The following is a 15,134-nucleotide window of genomic DNA, read 5'->3' as shown; positions in this document are numbered from 1 at the left end:
ATTAAGTGATTGCACGGAGGGTGAAAATTACAATGAAACTTTTTGGCAGCTTGCAGACGAAATAAATCTCGCTATTGAGGGCACAATGAGTTGTGTGTCCCACACATTGTGTGGTGACAAGAAAAAGACATTGAGACACTTTTAACATTCACCCCTCCCACCCCTTGCAAACAATTTACTTTTAGTGAGGGTGGGAAAACTAATAGAAAATGAGAAAAGTCTCAAAAAGTCATGGTCATTCATTTTACAAGATGTTGTAAAATTTTTCTCTCAAATTCAATAAAAAATGTGTGAGTTTTCCAAATATACATTTTCCACCAGTGAAATCATAAAATTCAAATGGACTTGTGATGTTATGTATGGTGTGTGTCCCAGTTAGTATTTAATAGAGTGCCAAAGAGCTCCCTCCCACCCCACTTAGCCACCCGAAAAAGTTGATAAATAAAAAAGCTTTTAGCTATGACGAAGAGATAGGCCATATTAATAATAATTTTCTCATTTTCGTACATCCCTCCCAGAATATATGGGGCGATGATTCGTCGATAATATGTCCACATGGGGGCCACCATATTTGCCCTTTTGAAGGGAAATTCTCTTGTTTTCCACCCCCGTATCTCGGGGTGTATCATTTCATGATCCATAAAATGATTTCAAGGGCTTCATTCCAGCACCACTTTTGCGTTTATCTGCCAGAAGGAAATTCTTTAGACAGTATCGTTCTTGTTTCACCAAACGGCATTATATTTAACCCCGATGTCTCATCACCCTAAAGCCCCTACGCACCCCCCACCACCATCTTCATCGTAGCCATTATATCGTCTGTGAAGACGCAAAAAAGAGGAAGTAGTTGTAGATATGAAGAAATGAAATACTTGAAACATTCACTTTGAGAATGTGAAAAGAAGGAACTAAATGAGGTACAGTCAGGTATTGGTTAACGTCGCATGGGATATACTCTTTCCCCCCATTAATAATAATGAGTGGAAAGAGTATATCCCATGCGACGTTAATCAATACCTGACTGTACTTGAATTGTTGATTGTATGCTGTCTTCATTAAACTTGGATCAAATTATACTCTCTCTTTATATAAAACTATCAAATTACAAAATTCTCTTTTATTTTCTTAAATTGATTTATTCTTTTTAAAATAAAGAAAGATTGCTTTAATCAATTCCTATATAGCTTATTTAATGTGAAGGAAATATTCTATTTTGTTTTATCAATCCAACCTGAAAAGTTTCATGTGAATGTTTGAATTTTAAAGACAGAACTTAAATTTTTTTTTGTCAAAGTAACTCAAAAAAATCTTTAAGATTTAATTTCTCTAAAATCCTTCAATGCAGCGAAAGCTCACTTATTGGCTAATAAATTTGTCGACTCTTATCCGCACCTAAACAAACACAAGCAAACCCAAATTCAACTTAACTTATTTCGCCTTTGATGTGAAACTTGCACAAACGCCCCCAAAGTGAAAGTTTTCAAAGTAACTTCTCTTTGAATGTAGTTTAAATTAGATGGTAATGTGGTGTTGACTTGAAATTCACTTTGAGGGTAAATTTTATACACACCAGAAATGAAAAAAAAACCCCAAACCTTCAATTGCAATTTTCTGCAAGTGAGAAGCTTTGGGAGAGGAGTGCAAAAAAGGTTAAAGCTAAGAATAATGATGAAAAGTCCCTTGAGAAAACTTAAGTTGGGGTGAAGAGAAAAAAAATGAGAGTAGAAAGGCCCTTAAGCGAAGCATTTATTCGCTCGTGAAAAGTTGGTTGCTCTTGGTAATGCCGGAGAATCGTTATTACCTCATTTATGGTCATAAAGACATGCAACTTTGTGCTTTAGTGAGAGATTTTTATTACTACCCCCATCATTTCCATGTGCAATGTTCCAGCATCGTATGACACACATAATGAACCTCATGAGGCATAGGATTCACCTACATGCTCCGTCTTTTTGCTCTTCTATATGCGCAACATTATCCCTTGGCGCAATGGCGATAATGTTGAAGCTTAGATTCTCAGTGGACAGCTTTTTGGGAGGGTTAATTTTGCAAGAAGAAAATTGCAAAATTCAGCTTTAATGCAATAAAGTTAATAATTTAGGATAGTAATAGTTCTGAGAACTAGAGAACGACCACATGAGCCACAAGGGATGCACCCAAAGGCATATGTATAGCGATGAGTTGTGCAAGATTGAGCGTAATTTGGCTGGGTGAATGCCGGATAATGGAGACAGAAATCTGAGACAATGGCGTTCATTCGAAATGAGTGGATGAAAATATGCCAAGATCCATTTTCATCTGTCCAGATTGTCTCATCTGTGGAATAGCATTTGCAAATGAATGAACTTGCTATGCAAATTTCATCATTTGTACGTGTAGCACTACTCCTGCATCAATTTAATTTAATTAAACTTGTCCCCTTTACTTATCCAACATTCATCCATATAGAGACGACTCTTTGAGTGACAAAACTACAAAATTAATTCAACAATCATCGAGTGAATTTATAACATAGAGAAGATGAGCTTAAATTGCCTCATTAATCCTCTATTCAAATTTAACTTCTTCGAAGGGTGTGTTATGTATGTATTTATCCAAGAGGTGTTAGCAATTACACTGACTAGCAGTATGCCTTACAAAATACATATAGAATCCACTCCAAGCAGATACACCATCCGCAGGAGTTGCCCACAGATCATGGAGTTTAATCCAATATAAGATGGGTAATTCAATAAGCAGATCACCTTTAAGCTCAAACTTCCCGGAAGCTTGTTTACAAAATCAAGACAAATTACATCCCGTCTTCTTTTCCTCGCTCATCTCCTAATTTATGTGACCTAAAGCGCTTACACATAGCATTTTTGTGTATTGAAAAAAAGAAATCCGTCACTGATTTTTATGTATCTTTTCTCGCTTTTCCTCTATACTCCCCCCCCCCCCCCCCATTCGCATGATATTTTGGTAAATAGCCAGGGGAGAAAAAAAGCTTCTGGCATAAGTCAGAGCATCAAATCTCCCTTTGTATTCACAGAAATCCCCCACTGGGCGATGAATCTTCAATCAGAGACGGAGCTAAGCTCATCCTTCCCACGATTGTATAGCTAAAGCTATACTATATAATCAGAACAGTTCTTACAGCATATTAAACCTTCGGGCTGGGCTGCAATCTGCAATAGAGACTCTATACATCTATTTATACCTACATAATTCTCCTATAAAACTATGTACAATATACATAAACCTAATAGTTCCCTCGAGCAATTATTTATTCAAATAAACATGCTCATGCTTTAGACTTGCATTCATATTTTATGTTGCAGCCTAAATTGTATTTTAATAGCTATTTATTACGAGTTAATTATAAAACGTGTATAGAAATTTCCTTCAGGGTATTATTTAAAAAAAAATATTTATTACATTTTTTTTTAATTATCTTTTTGAGTAATAAAAAAATCATAGAATATTTCTCAAGAATTATATCAAGTTAAAGAATCTTTTCGTAATTTTAATGGGAAATGAAACGGAATTTCGTACAAAAAGTTCCTCTTTAATTTATTCTTCAATCAACATTGCTTCTATTTAGATTTGTCTTCAAGATTAAAGATGAGCTTTGATGGTATTTCCTGCCCATTGTTCATTTAAATTCGAATGTTTAGATTGAAGAAAATAAAAGAATGTTTTTTGTGTGAATTTATTCCCCTCAAACAACCTCATGAAATTTAATTTATTATTTATTACAGTAGAATCATGTTTTTGCATTTGCCTAGTAAATGAAGCTTTATAAATATTTTTTGGCTATTTCTTTTGCAGAAAAAAAACTTTCCCTAAGTTTCGTGCCTCTATAAAACTTTCACTGAAATAAGTTCACAATTAATTCTTGATTAAGCTCCATTTGACATATAGAAGGAGAAAGATAAAGTCGTGGATTTTGAAGATTTATGCCTTGTTCCTTATGTGATTCAAACACAAAAGCTTCACAAAGCGATTTGTAACTAAACTTTCTCATGAGCCTTTAGTTTTATTTAAGCTTTTATTCATCGGGAACATGATGGGATAGTAGGATGAATGTTTAATTTTCAAGAAAAGCTTGAAAATGTTTGAATTAAAATCTTAATAAAAAACATAAACTTACGTATTTTTAAGCTCTTTATATCAAAAATTTAATTCAACTTCAGCTCGAGATAGTGACTCTCAAGACACAAAAGCTTAGAAAACAAGTTAATTCAAAAATTTAACGAATAAAAAAAATTTACGAAAGTTTCCCCTTTTTTTCTTTCTTTTTGCAGTTGCCAGTTCACCTGAAGGTAGAGCTGCTTGCAAAGAAGATTCGGTAGTCATTAGAGAAAAGTTATCCAGTCTTGGTGAAGCAAGAACATCCGCACAATCTGGGGTGACAAGAGATACTCATATGCAAGGTTCCAGTCCCGAAAATGGACAATTAGCGAGTAAGTGAATTTTGCTGTTTATTCCGTCCAATTTTTGTGGAAAATGAAACTCATAGCTTTCCCTCCATCATTCCCGACACGTTAATCCATCGCTAAAACTGCAGGAACAATATTTCGTACGTGCTTGATTAAGGGACAGGCAGGAGGAATAAATGCCCAATGTTAGTTCCTAAATGCGGAAATTTAATTAATTAATCATCCGTAGGCTTAAGTTCCAGCATAATTTAATGCCGAACATGTATAGATTTTCTCTCTGCTGGATGACAGAGAAGGCTTAATATTATATTGCTTCACAATATGGATGTTAGGCACTGTGAGTTCTGCATGATATTGATTTTAAAATACCAGCAGATGGAATATGTTGCGTTATGTGTTTCAGATAACCTGAGGAATCTCTCTCATTCTCTCTCTCGGATGAAAATTGACATTGCTGGGGGTTTTTGAAGAAAATTGGAAAATTGTGGTTTCGAAATTCAACTTGGTTGAACACCAAATTTCCCTTTAGTATTTGATTATCTCAAATCATTGAACCCTCGAGGAGTTCTATGTACCCAAATTCACGGGATATTGTCTCGAAGATATACTCACACACAACCGTGTGGGGAGGTTTCGAATATAATATTATACTTTTGTGGGTCCTGAAAGAGCTCACGGAGTCTCGTCTTAAAGATATAGGCAAAAAAAGGAGAAGAAAGAAACACGGATCAATAGCGATTATCTTTCAAATCTATATACTCCGTGGTTGAACTGAGCTCATGAAGATTTGAGGATTCTCAGCGCGATATGGAAGAAATGGAGCATAATGTCACTAAGCAGCATGAATCGATTAAGACTTGTTCCTTGCCACACTGTTAGAAATAGAATAATACTATTTTCTCTATCTTGAGGATTTTCTTCAATACTTTCAAACTAAATAATAGAAAAGAATAATTTAAATAAGACAATAAAAAATTTATATATGAAACTTAAAAGGAAAATATCAATTTTCTTTTTATTATACTAAAATTGCCCTCAGAAATATTTCTTTTTAAGTTTTTCTTTTTCTAGAACCGCCACGTTTTTCATCGCCATTACACTGTTAGTTTAGAAAACTCATCCTTTTCTTTTTTTTCTACCAGTGCACTATCTGGTAAGGCAGCCCTACCACGTGAATACCCTGATTGCTTGTGAGACACAAAGGAATAAACCTATTTTGAGAATTCCCCCGGCACATCCCACCTTTAATTTATTCAAGGAATGCCTCGCCCCTTCTATCACGAAATCACAAACCTCGTTGAATTTAATCGGGTCTGAAGTTACCCCTCTTGTATAGAAGTTAACCATATATGCGAAAAAGCGTCACAGAAAAATGTTCGCCATTCTAAACGGGGACACAACGAAGGGAAAAGAATCCCAGTTATTTTGTATGTGTGTACTGTATACATATTTATTTGCAAAATGCCGCGGAGAGCTTTTTTGGCATATGGCATGGAAATGAAAAGTTAAGCACATGGAGAGGACACGATAAGAGGCGCACCCTTTTGTATAATGTCACACACATTCATATAATGCGCAACATATATACTTCCATCCTGGTAATTTAAAATATTAAAAATTCATAAAGTAAATAGCATAAACACAAGATTAAGTTACGTTCCGCACATAGAACCCTTTATCCAGCGACAGCTAACGTTGAAAGGATCTCTCCTTTTCTCAGAAACACTCTCAATGTACATTTGAGATGATTTTAGCCATACATATCCGTCTTGGTTTACAAAGTAAGCTCAACTTGTCCTGCAGGATAATGCACAAGAGCTTTCAGGAGTTTTGTTATTTTTCTCCGTCAGACACAACTAAAAAAAAACCCACAAAAGCTCATCTCAAGTGGCGATATGGTTTTCCCTTACTTCTATATGTATTTAAAACTATCTACTATACATCACAGCAGATTCTATTGAAGCTTCCCTGAAAGCTCCTGCCACTTTATTTATACATCACAAGACTCTTTCAACATGGAATGCCTAAATTGCTGTATAAACATATTTATTAAAACACACCCTGAGGATGTAAATCCTAAATTAGCAACATCAAAGTTGTTCAAATTTTTCACAGTGATTTTCATTCAATGGGAATCCCCCTTTTGCTTCCAGTTTTGTATTTTCTTGGTTATTATATGGAGCATCATCTTCATTATACATAAGGACAGCAAATCGATTTGAAAGACATCAACTACATAATCTGAGATTTTCATACACATGAGAGAAAATTGCATAATTTCATTTAATAGAGAAACATCTTATGAGAAAATCATTTTTAGTGAGAAATAAACGTTTGTATCGTTTGAATATCAAATATCTTTTGAACTCGAAATCAGAAGCGTAGAAGAAGTTAAAATATCCTTGTGAGTGTCCTTTATGATGAGGTTCAAAAAATGATATACAAAACAACTATATTATGATTATATTATATAAATCTCTATGCAGCACTTGAAGTCTTGATCAAAATTTAGCATTTTTACTGCAAAACCCACCCTCAGAAATAACACAAATTTCCATTTTTATCTAATGCATGAATAAAATTTTATTGAAAGAGAAAACTTATCATGTAAACTACATAGCGAAGAAAATGAAAATAAATCTCACTTGTAAAGTGCATCGGTTGAAAATGAAGAGGAAAATTGAATTTTGAAGAAAATATAAATGGAATTTTCTTTTTTCTTGCAGAAGATGCTGCCCTGACAATTGTTCGGAGATCGAGTAGCAAAAAGGGGAATATCGGTGGCAATCAGACGATAAATTTACGAGAAAACCCTCAAGAAAGTTTCGAGGGAAGCGAAGGTGGTGGACGGGGTGGTGGTGAGAGTGACGATAATACCAACGAGTGCGACGTCGTGGAGAGAATGCAATCGGTAACGTTAACATCATCCGGCGACGAATTGGACAATGTTGACCTGGCCACAGACAATCTACCCGCCGTCGATACTCCGGATGCATGCGACAAGGCTGCCATGAGGTGAGCAAATCCCTATGCATCAATTTATGCGCACGTAATCTCACTCAATTAATCAGCAATTCGTACTTGTCCATTCGATTGACACCTCGAACTCGTACTGCGGATGGGAATAAATCTAAAAGTAACCTCCTTTTTTTTGTTCATTACTAACAGATTACGATCTCTCCTGAGGCAGCTGCAACGAGGTGAAATATCCGCGGAGATTTTGCAAAAGAATCTCCATTATGCTGCACGAGTTCTCGAAGCTGTTTTCATCGATGAAACCAAGTAAGTGTCGCTCCAATTAATACCATCCATCTCTTGCTCGTTGGTTCTTTTTTCTTCTCCTCCAATATAGCAACATGGCATATAACATGGGAATCTTACATATATTATGTACAGAAAGCTCAATATTTAATCAACAAGAAACATCTAAGCGCGCGAGCAATTTATTCACGATTATTTGCTGATGCTGGGGCAAGGGAAACATGTATAATTGGAAATTTTATCATGTCATAACATGGGGCTTAAAAATGATTTTTTTGGATGGCGCGCTCCATCCCCATGAGAAGTGGGATTTAATGGGAGATATTCAATTTTTTGTATATACATAATTAAAAAAATTTTTTGTCTTATCTGCTGCCTGAGGGATTTATTTTCACAATGTGGGATCAAAAGGAGGTGCGGCAATACAATGGGCTCAATAATGTGCGAGTTTGGGGGGAAGAGATCAGGACATGGGTGGGGGGTCTAAAACTCCGCACAGATCAGCAACATTCTATTAACCCAGGAAGGCGCACGAGAGGATACTTTTACACGCGTAGGCTTGGAAAGCTTGAAAAAGATGAAGCGATGCGATAAATTCTGCCGCATATGTTTTCTGTCATCATCAGAAAATAATCAAAAATTGCGGAGAAATATATTTAAGGGAGTGGGAGCTTTTGGGTACGATACATTGTATTTTTTTTCTATCTAAAAGAGAAATCTCTTATGTCTAATGGAAAAAACCACAGAGGGGTGCATAACTTGGTGAATTTTAGGAAATTGAATTTTCAAAAGTTCAAAGCTTGAAAGCTTTGAACCTTTTGAGCATATAAAGCGTAAAATGTTCGAAAATCATTGAGATTATTAGGCTTTAAAACTGAAATTCAAAGGGGGAATTAAGTAACCGATTACAAGATAAATTCCGATAAAAGGAATAAATATTACAAAAGCTTTTGAATTTACTTTTTCTCTCATTTGAATGCGTTTTTTTATAAGAGACATTTAAAATTTCTTCGCACATATCCCTTAAAAAATAAAAATTGTTAACCCCTAAATTTTTCCAAAAATACGACTTTATGAAGTCAATAAACAAAAAATTCCCAAATGGAACTACATCAATCATTTGCAATGCTAAAAAAAGCAAATCAAAGCTAATATTTCATAAAAGCATAAGTAGTTGTCAACGAAAATTGAATGAGTTATGCGCCCCTTGAGAGTGCTTAAAAGGAAAAATTGTCCCATGTTTGCCAGTGAAAGCATTCCCCATGCAATCTTCGAATGGGATTGAGCTGTTTTTTTTTCATTCTCACACCCAAAAATCATCATTTCCAACCATTTAACATGAGAAACATGCCATCGTGACCACATTACAGGAAAATAAAGTAACATAGTATTTTTTTTGTAATCATGTGACACATATCCTCGTAAAAACTCATATCTAGTGCTTTCCTCACACGCACATGTGGGGAAGACGCTTTTCTATCTCTATATAACCATCAAAATGAACAGTGAAGGTGACAATTTTCTCACTAAATCGCATGGAAGAATGCTGGCACAATTGATTTCGAATCAGAGAGCGTAAAAATGTTTGCCCCAAACTGTATTCGTGTGAGGATCCACTTTTGAGCTCCTCCATGGGAGCTTCATATGGTTGTTAGTGTAGAGCAAAAATATTTTATTTATTTGATATCCTGTCAATGTGAATTTACTTTGAGATGGGTTGCGTTCCCATTGACTGAGCTCCCTCGCATGGGTTCGTTATTGTGGAATTCACTTGAAAATTCAACATTCTTTTCCCTCACCCCACGTGCAATTGGGCGTGACAATAGAAAGAAATTGAAAAAAATATATTTTTTTTCTAAAATAAATCCCACGCATTTTGGAGAAATTCTTAAAACATCATGCGAATTCTTTTTCCTCCACATTCAATCAATTATTTTTTATCCATACACTCCTTTTGCAAGGACATTTTGTATATAATGTGTGTGCCTCTGTGCCGCATTAATGCGGTGTCCGGTATAACGTCGTAGAAGGAGACACCAAATGGGTCGAATATCGATTTGAAATTCGTTTCTTTTCCAATGATGAGACACACCATCCCACCCCATATTGATTCCCGCGCAGCTACTGGTGCTATTTCATAAATGCACGAAAAGAATAAGAAAAAGAATTCAATAAAAAAAAAGAAAAGTATCTTTCACCATAAATTGCTTTCTTTTCTGACACACTTTGCCCACATATAGTCAAGCACATTCTGGGCAATTTTGATGACACATCGCGCCACTTTCTTCTACATTCTCTGTCTCTCAAAAAGTATATCCCTAAAATGCCAAATACATCCTCGAACGGAAGTAAATAATCCAATTTCTTACTGTACCACCTCACATTTCATCACAATCAAATGTCCTGTGAGAGGAGAGCTTTTAACAGAGGCACAAATCAATTATTCAATTTATTATCCGGATTTTACAGCTCTTCCTGAACAATTTATATATCGTTTTGTGAGAGGATATTGAGAGGTCAATGATGGTGTGTCTTATCCTCAGCAAGGTGGAAAATTGTAAGAATTACACAGTGATGAGAAAAATAATTACATCAAGATTCTCTTTCTTGACTATTCTTGCAAATTTTCAATTTTATTTATCTTTTGTTCTTCATATCCAAATTAGAAAATTATACAACAAATTCTCATTAAAATCGATTCATATGTTTTGTTTTTCGTTCAATATTTAAATTAAACTTCTTAAAGAAAATGCGAAAAAAGAAATTGGTCCTTTGGAAAAATTATAAAACTATATTTTTCTCATCACTGTATTTTTAAAACTAAACCGTTTGAATAGTGACGGGAAAGACACAGATTTAATTAATTTTCTGAGAGAATAATAAATGAAAAAAATGCCATTCAAAAGGAAAAGTTCATTTTAATCATTTTAATCAATAAACGGTAAATATGTAATAGAAATCATTAAAAATATAAAATAATCATAATAATCTTCTTACCTGCAATTCCAATAACATAAAGCAACGGCAGCAAGATCGCAACAAGAACTCCTTACAGTTTACTACCCCCTGAAAATGTAATAAAATTTAACTTTAATTAATATATTGAACTTTCGACAAAGTAATTTATTTTTAACTTGGATATCTCTATAAGATTTCTCTTTGGGATTTAAGCCTTTGAAGTGTATACCTGCTTTCTGTCAAATAAGAGATGAAGAAGGAGCAATGAGATACCTTCATCTGCCAGAAATGATAACATTTCGCCAAAAGGGTTTGATTTTTCTCAAAGTGGTTTGAACCTGAAGGGTGGCACAGGGTGGTATACACCCAAAGCCCCTTTTTAAACCACAATCAGCCGACATTTGTAAAATCGATGATGGGGGGAAAGTCGTCAAAAGAAAAAGCAGCGTGTTCATTGGAAGTTTTAGCAAAAAGTTAGTTTAAAAGTAATGAAGGGGGGAATGGTGTGGGTTGTTACAATCGATAAATTACGCCAAAAGTTTCGCGAATGGTTTGTGGGGAAGAAAAATTGAGTGGGAGGGTAGAGAAAGTTGCTATATATACACATATTTGCTGAAGAGAGAGTTATGTTATTAATTAATTAAATATAAATTAATCAAAGAAAAACTGAAAAAAAAGCTTTAAGCAGATGAGTATCTTCTAATTGAAATTCGTCATTATTAGTATTGACCGAAGTCGAGAGAGGAATGAGCCAGGAGCACCCAGAGATGGTGCAAAAACCGCCCCACAAATACATGGGCGCGGGACAACGGTCCAACGACGTCGTCTTCGTACTCCAGTCTGGGCCAGGTCTCTGTCATGAATACCAATCACAGAGTGATGTGTCTGAGATTGTCTTGTTCAATAGATTTTATATCTCTAATTTTGTTATGTTTTATTTTTCTTTTAATACATACCTACATAATAATCTCTTTTTAATTATCATGTATTTCTCATTCATTGCGCTCCTCTTTTTCTCTATCATTTTCCTTTCAACACTTTTTCCTCTGTGTAAGGCTTTTTTGTTTTTTTTTTCTTTTAACCTTTGCATTGAGATCTTAATAAAGAGAAATTAAAACTCATACCTGTCGACTGTAGAGCTTTCTGTGATATCTTGTCAACAACTTTTCATCATAGAAGCTTTAGAATTTATTACACGAAAGAAAAATAGAAGTAACAAAAATTCTCTCTTCAAATAAGCTTTAATCATCCCTCGCAGAATTCATTTTTTTTATAGAATAAGAAAACAGAACTTTTCTTTCTACATCTCTCAATATAAATACCTCACTCGGAAAAAAAATCATATACAAGCAAACACCGAAACACTTTTGATTGCAGAATTAATTCCTCTTACCACTTTGTGAAAAGTTCACCAACACACCCCTTTCGTCTCAGCAAAATAAATAGCCTAAACAGAAATATAAAAGCGCGTAAATACAAAATTGGCTTCTTTCCTCGCCTAACGTTTTCAATGTTTGTTGATTTTCAAAAAAAAAATGTAAATATTTGCCAATGTTTTTTTTCCTCTCTTTTTTTTCAATCTAAATCCTTCCCACTATAGCCGTGAAAATGCAAATAATGCATTTAACGTGTTTATTTCCTCTTGTTATACAGTCGTGCTCTCGTGGTAGGACCGTCGTCAAAATGACTTCTCCGCGGTAAAACGGCTTCAGAATGAAGTATTTTGCCTTCGCAGTGGGACAATTAGTACTATTGGAAAGGTAGGATACTAATTGTCCCACTGCGAAGGCAAAATTCCTCATTCTGAAGCCGTTTTACCGCGGAGAAGTCATTTTGACGACGGTCCTACCACGAGAGCACGACTGTATACCGAAAAAAACAAATCTCCATTAGCACCCAATAAACTCTTGCGCGTGGGTGTGTGAAAAACCCATGCGGTGTTGTTAAATTACACGGAATTTTATATTAATTACCTCTTGATTTTAGAGAGAATAAATAGCACCACGGGGGGGGGAGTACAAAGTGAAATGAAAGTTTAATAACTCTGGCATAAGAGTTTTAGAACTTTTTCATAGCTTTTAACGTGAAAATTGCTCATGATTTTCCCGTCGGAAAGTCAAAAGTTTAGGTATAAAATAATGAAAATTAAGCTCTAAACCATAAGAGGCTTAAATTTTAATACTCTGCATTAAATTTATTTTAATTTGTTAAATTTAATGTTAAATAGTTAAATTTAATATCAAAAATCATGCCAATTTATATAATTCACTCATTAATTGAGCACCGTATTGAGGCTTAAGCGTAATCCATTTGTAAACAAACTTCTTCAAATCATTATAATTTAACAACACCGCCTCTGGTTGATTGTTTGTAAATATTGTTTGACAACGTTGTTGATGATCTGAAAAGCAAACACTTTGGGGGCAACACTTGAAAATTTTCTGTTGCTTGTCAATTAATTGTTTCCCTGCATCCACAACAATCTATAATTGCCAATCTGTCGACCCCAGATCAATCTACCAGTATTACATAAATAGCATCCTATATATGTAAATGTTAAAATATAGGTAATTGATTTATGAATTTTGCATGATTTCAGAGCTCCAAATTTCCATCAAATTTATCCATAATTTCAATGTACGCAATGAATGCATTATGATCTACCTAATATTTGATTGATAATAATCAACACTATTATTTGAGTGCTTGAGGGAAAAGTCCAGCATAAAGTTTATTATGTAGGTGTTTGATCATCAGTGTTATGGGCAATAAATGAACTATATTCATTGCATAGAGTCATAGAGAAGTCATCAATAAATTATTTCCAAATAAACATGCATCCGCATTGAGAGTCATATTGAATTCTAACTTCCTCCTAAACTATATACATAAAATGCATAATTCATTGTGAAATATGCTGCAAACATGATTCATAGCAGCCGCGCAACATGGTTTTTCAATCATGAATCTATTATTTAAATTGGCAGTTGTGGGTTGAATTGAATTTGCGTGTCGCGGGGGTGTGGGGAAAGTGAAAAGAAAGTTCCCTCCTCCAACATGAAATAAACATCATAAATATAATGTTTTGTGCTCCATTTCATTATGTTTTGTATTCAGCTACCTCTATACCTGTGTTTCGATAAGAAATATGTGTAAATCAACTACAATATATGTACATAATAATTGCTAATTGTAAATATTCAAAGTCATCATCGTAAGGTTTATGTCTTGTAAGAGAAATATTGTCTCTAAAAATTATTGAATAAACATTATTGCTCTTCTCTTATATGTATATTTTTTTATTAAGGGAACTTATCTACAAGTTCATGCAAATAGTATGATTTTAATGCGTTTGTTATGCTCTCAATCACATATGGTAGTAAGTAAATTATATGTAAATTAACGTATATTACAATGTAAAATAAAATTGAGTTTGATTTGAAAAAAGACTATAAAAAAGAATTTTCAAAGAAACATTTGCGCAGTATTTGACTTTAACGCCACCACAAGTGTACAGTAAACCATATATCATTATCAATCATTCGTAGATATCTTATTTGTCGCGGAAATGTAATTCTGGGAGTCAAGAGTACGCGAAGAGGCAAGTGCAAGACATCAATCTTACCGAGACGACATTCGTATCTTTTGCAACTGTGCGACAAATCAAGATGATGATTGTAATGTGAGATAGAGAGAAGGAATTTGCAATTAGTTTGTCACTTGTGGATCTTTTTTGCCAAAGTAAGAAATTCATCTGTGAATAAGTCAAAATTAGGGGTGCACATAATGTAATTTTTTGTCTATACATACAACACTGTGAATGAAATTAATGTGAAATTTATCTGTTTGTTCTAATAACTGTCTTTTTTGCATTTTTAAAATCCTCTCTTATAGATTAATTCAACGAAACCGACGCTCTGTGACGACCTTAGGTCTAGACAATAGGTGTGTGCCTTTTTACCTGATTGGTTTTATTTCACATTATTGTGTTCTCCGTGTATACCTTCATAACTATAATATTGTGGTTTATAGAGCAGATATGGTTGTTAATTCACGCGCTGTGTGTATTCAGTTTTTTAACGTATTTATATACAATATTGAGCTACTCTGGAAAGCTCCAGTTAAAGTAGTTTTGTGATTGTAAAAGCATTGAAGCTTTTAGCGCTGTGTAAGCTTTTATTTCTTGGCATTTTGCCACAGCATTGATTTTCTAATAAAAGAAATATTTTTTTGCCTATAAAGGTATGAGAAAATAATTGCCAAAGCATTGCAAAAAAAATTCAATTTTCAACCCCCAAAAATATCTCTTAGGTACAAATTATTTGTTTAAGCAACTTTGTATAAATTTTTACCTAATTTGCCACGATAAAAACTCCGCAAAAGTCGATGATGGGAAAAGTTTAGTTATGTGGAGAAGAAAGAAAAGCTCTTTCACGAAAAGCTTTCAAAGTCAACAAAATATTTTGCAGGCGATGGATGGAAAATTTCTCCAAG

The 15,134-nt window shown here is 34.3% G+C and overlaps 1 protein-coding gene across 10 annotated transcripts in view; it reads left to right on the top strand.

Moving 5' to 3' along the window:
• Positions 1 to 15,134, top strand: part of LOC129788971 (dual specificity calcium/calmodulin-dependent 3',5'-cyclic nucleotide phosphodiesterase 1-like) — a 155,009-nt gene that overhangs the window by 127,785 nt on the left and 12,090 nt on the right. For 4 of the 10 annotated variants that reach the window (XM_055825515.1, XM_055825522.1, XM_055825514.1 and 1 more), the window contains 5 exons: positions 4,287 to 4,445; positions 7,148 to 7,436; positions 7,590 to 7,703; positions 11,364 to 11,489; positions 14,535 to 14,585. In XM_055825515.1, the coding sequence (XP_055681490.1) occupies positions 4,287 to 4,445; positions 7,148 to 7,436; positions 7,590 to 7,703; positions 11,364 to 11,489; positions 14,535 to 14,585 (739 nt within the window). The remainder of the gene's footprint in view (positions 1 to 4,286; positions 4,446 to 7,147; positions 7,437 to 7,589; positions 7,704 to 11,363; positions 11,490 to 14,534; positions 14,586 to 15,134) is intronic. The other 6 variants (XM_055825517.1, XM_055825518.1, XM_055825516.1 and 3 more) reach the window with 3 other exon arrangements.

This window comes from Lutzomyia longipalpis, chromosome 2 (assembly GCF_024334085.1).
Source record: "Lutzomyia longipalpis isolate SR_M1_2022 chromosome 2, ASM2433408v1".
NCBI lineage: Eukaryota > Metazoa > Arthropoda > Insecta > Diptera > Psychodidae > Lutzomyia > Lutzomyia longipalpis.
This window is presented reverse-complemented; position numbering and strand designations above follow the sequence as displayed.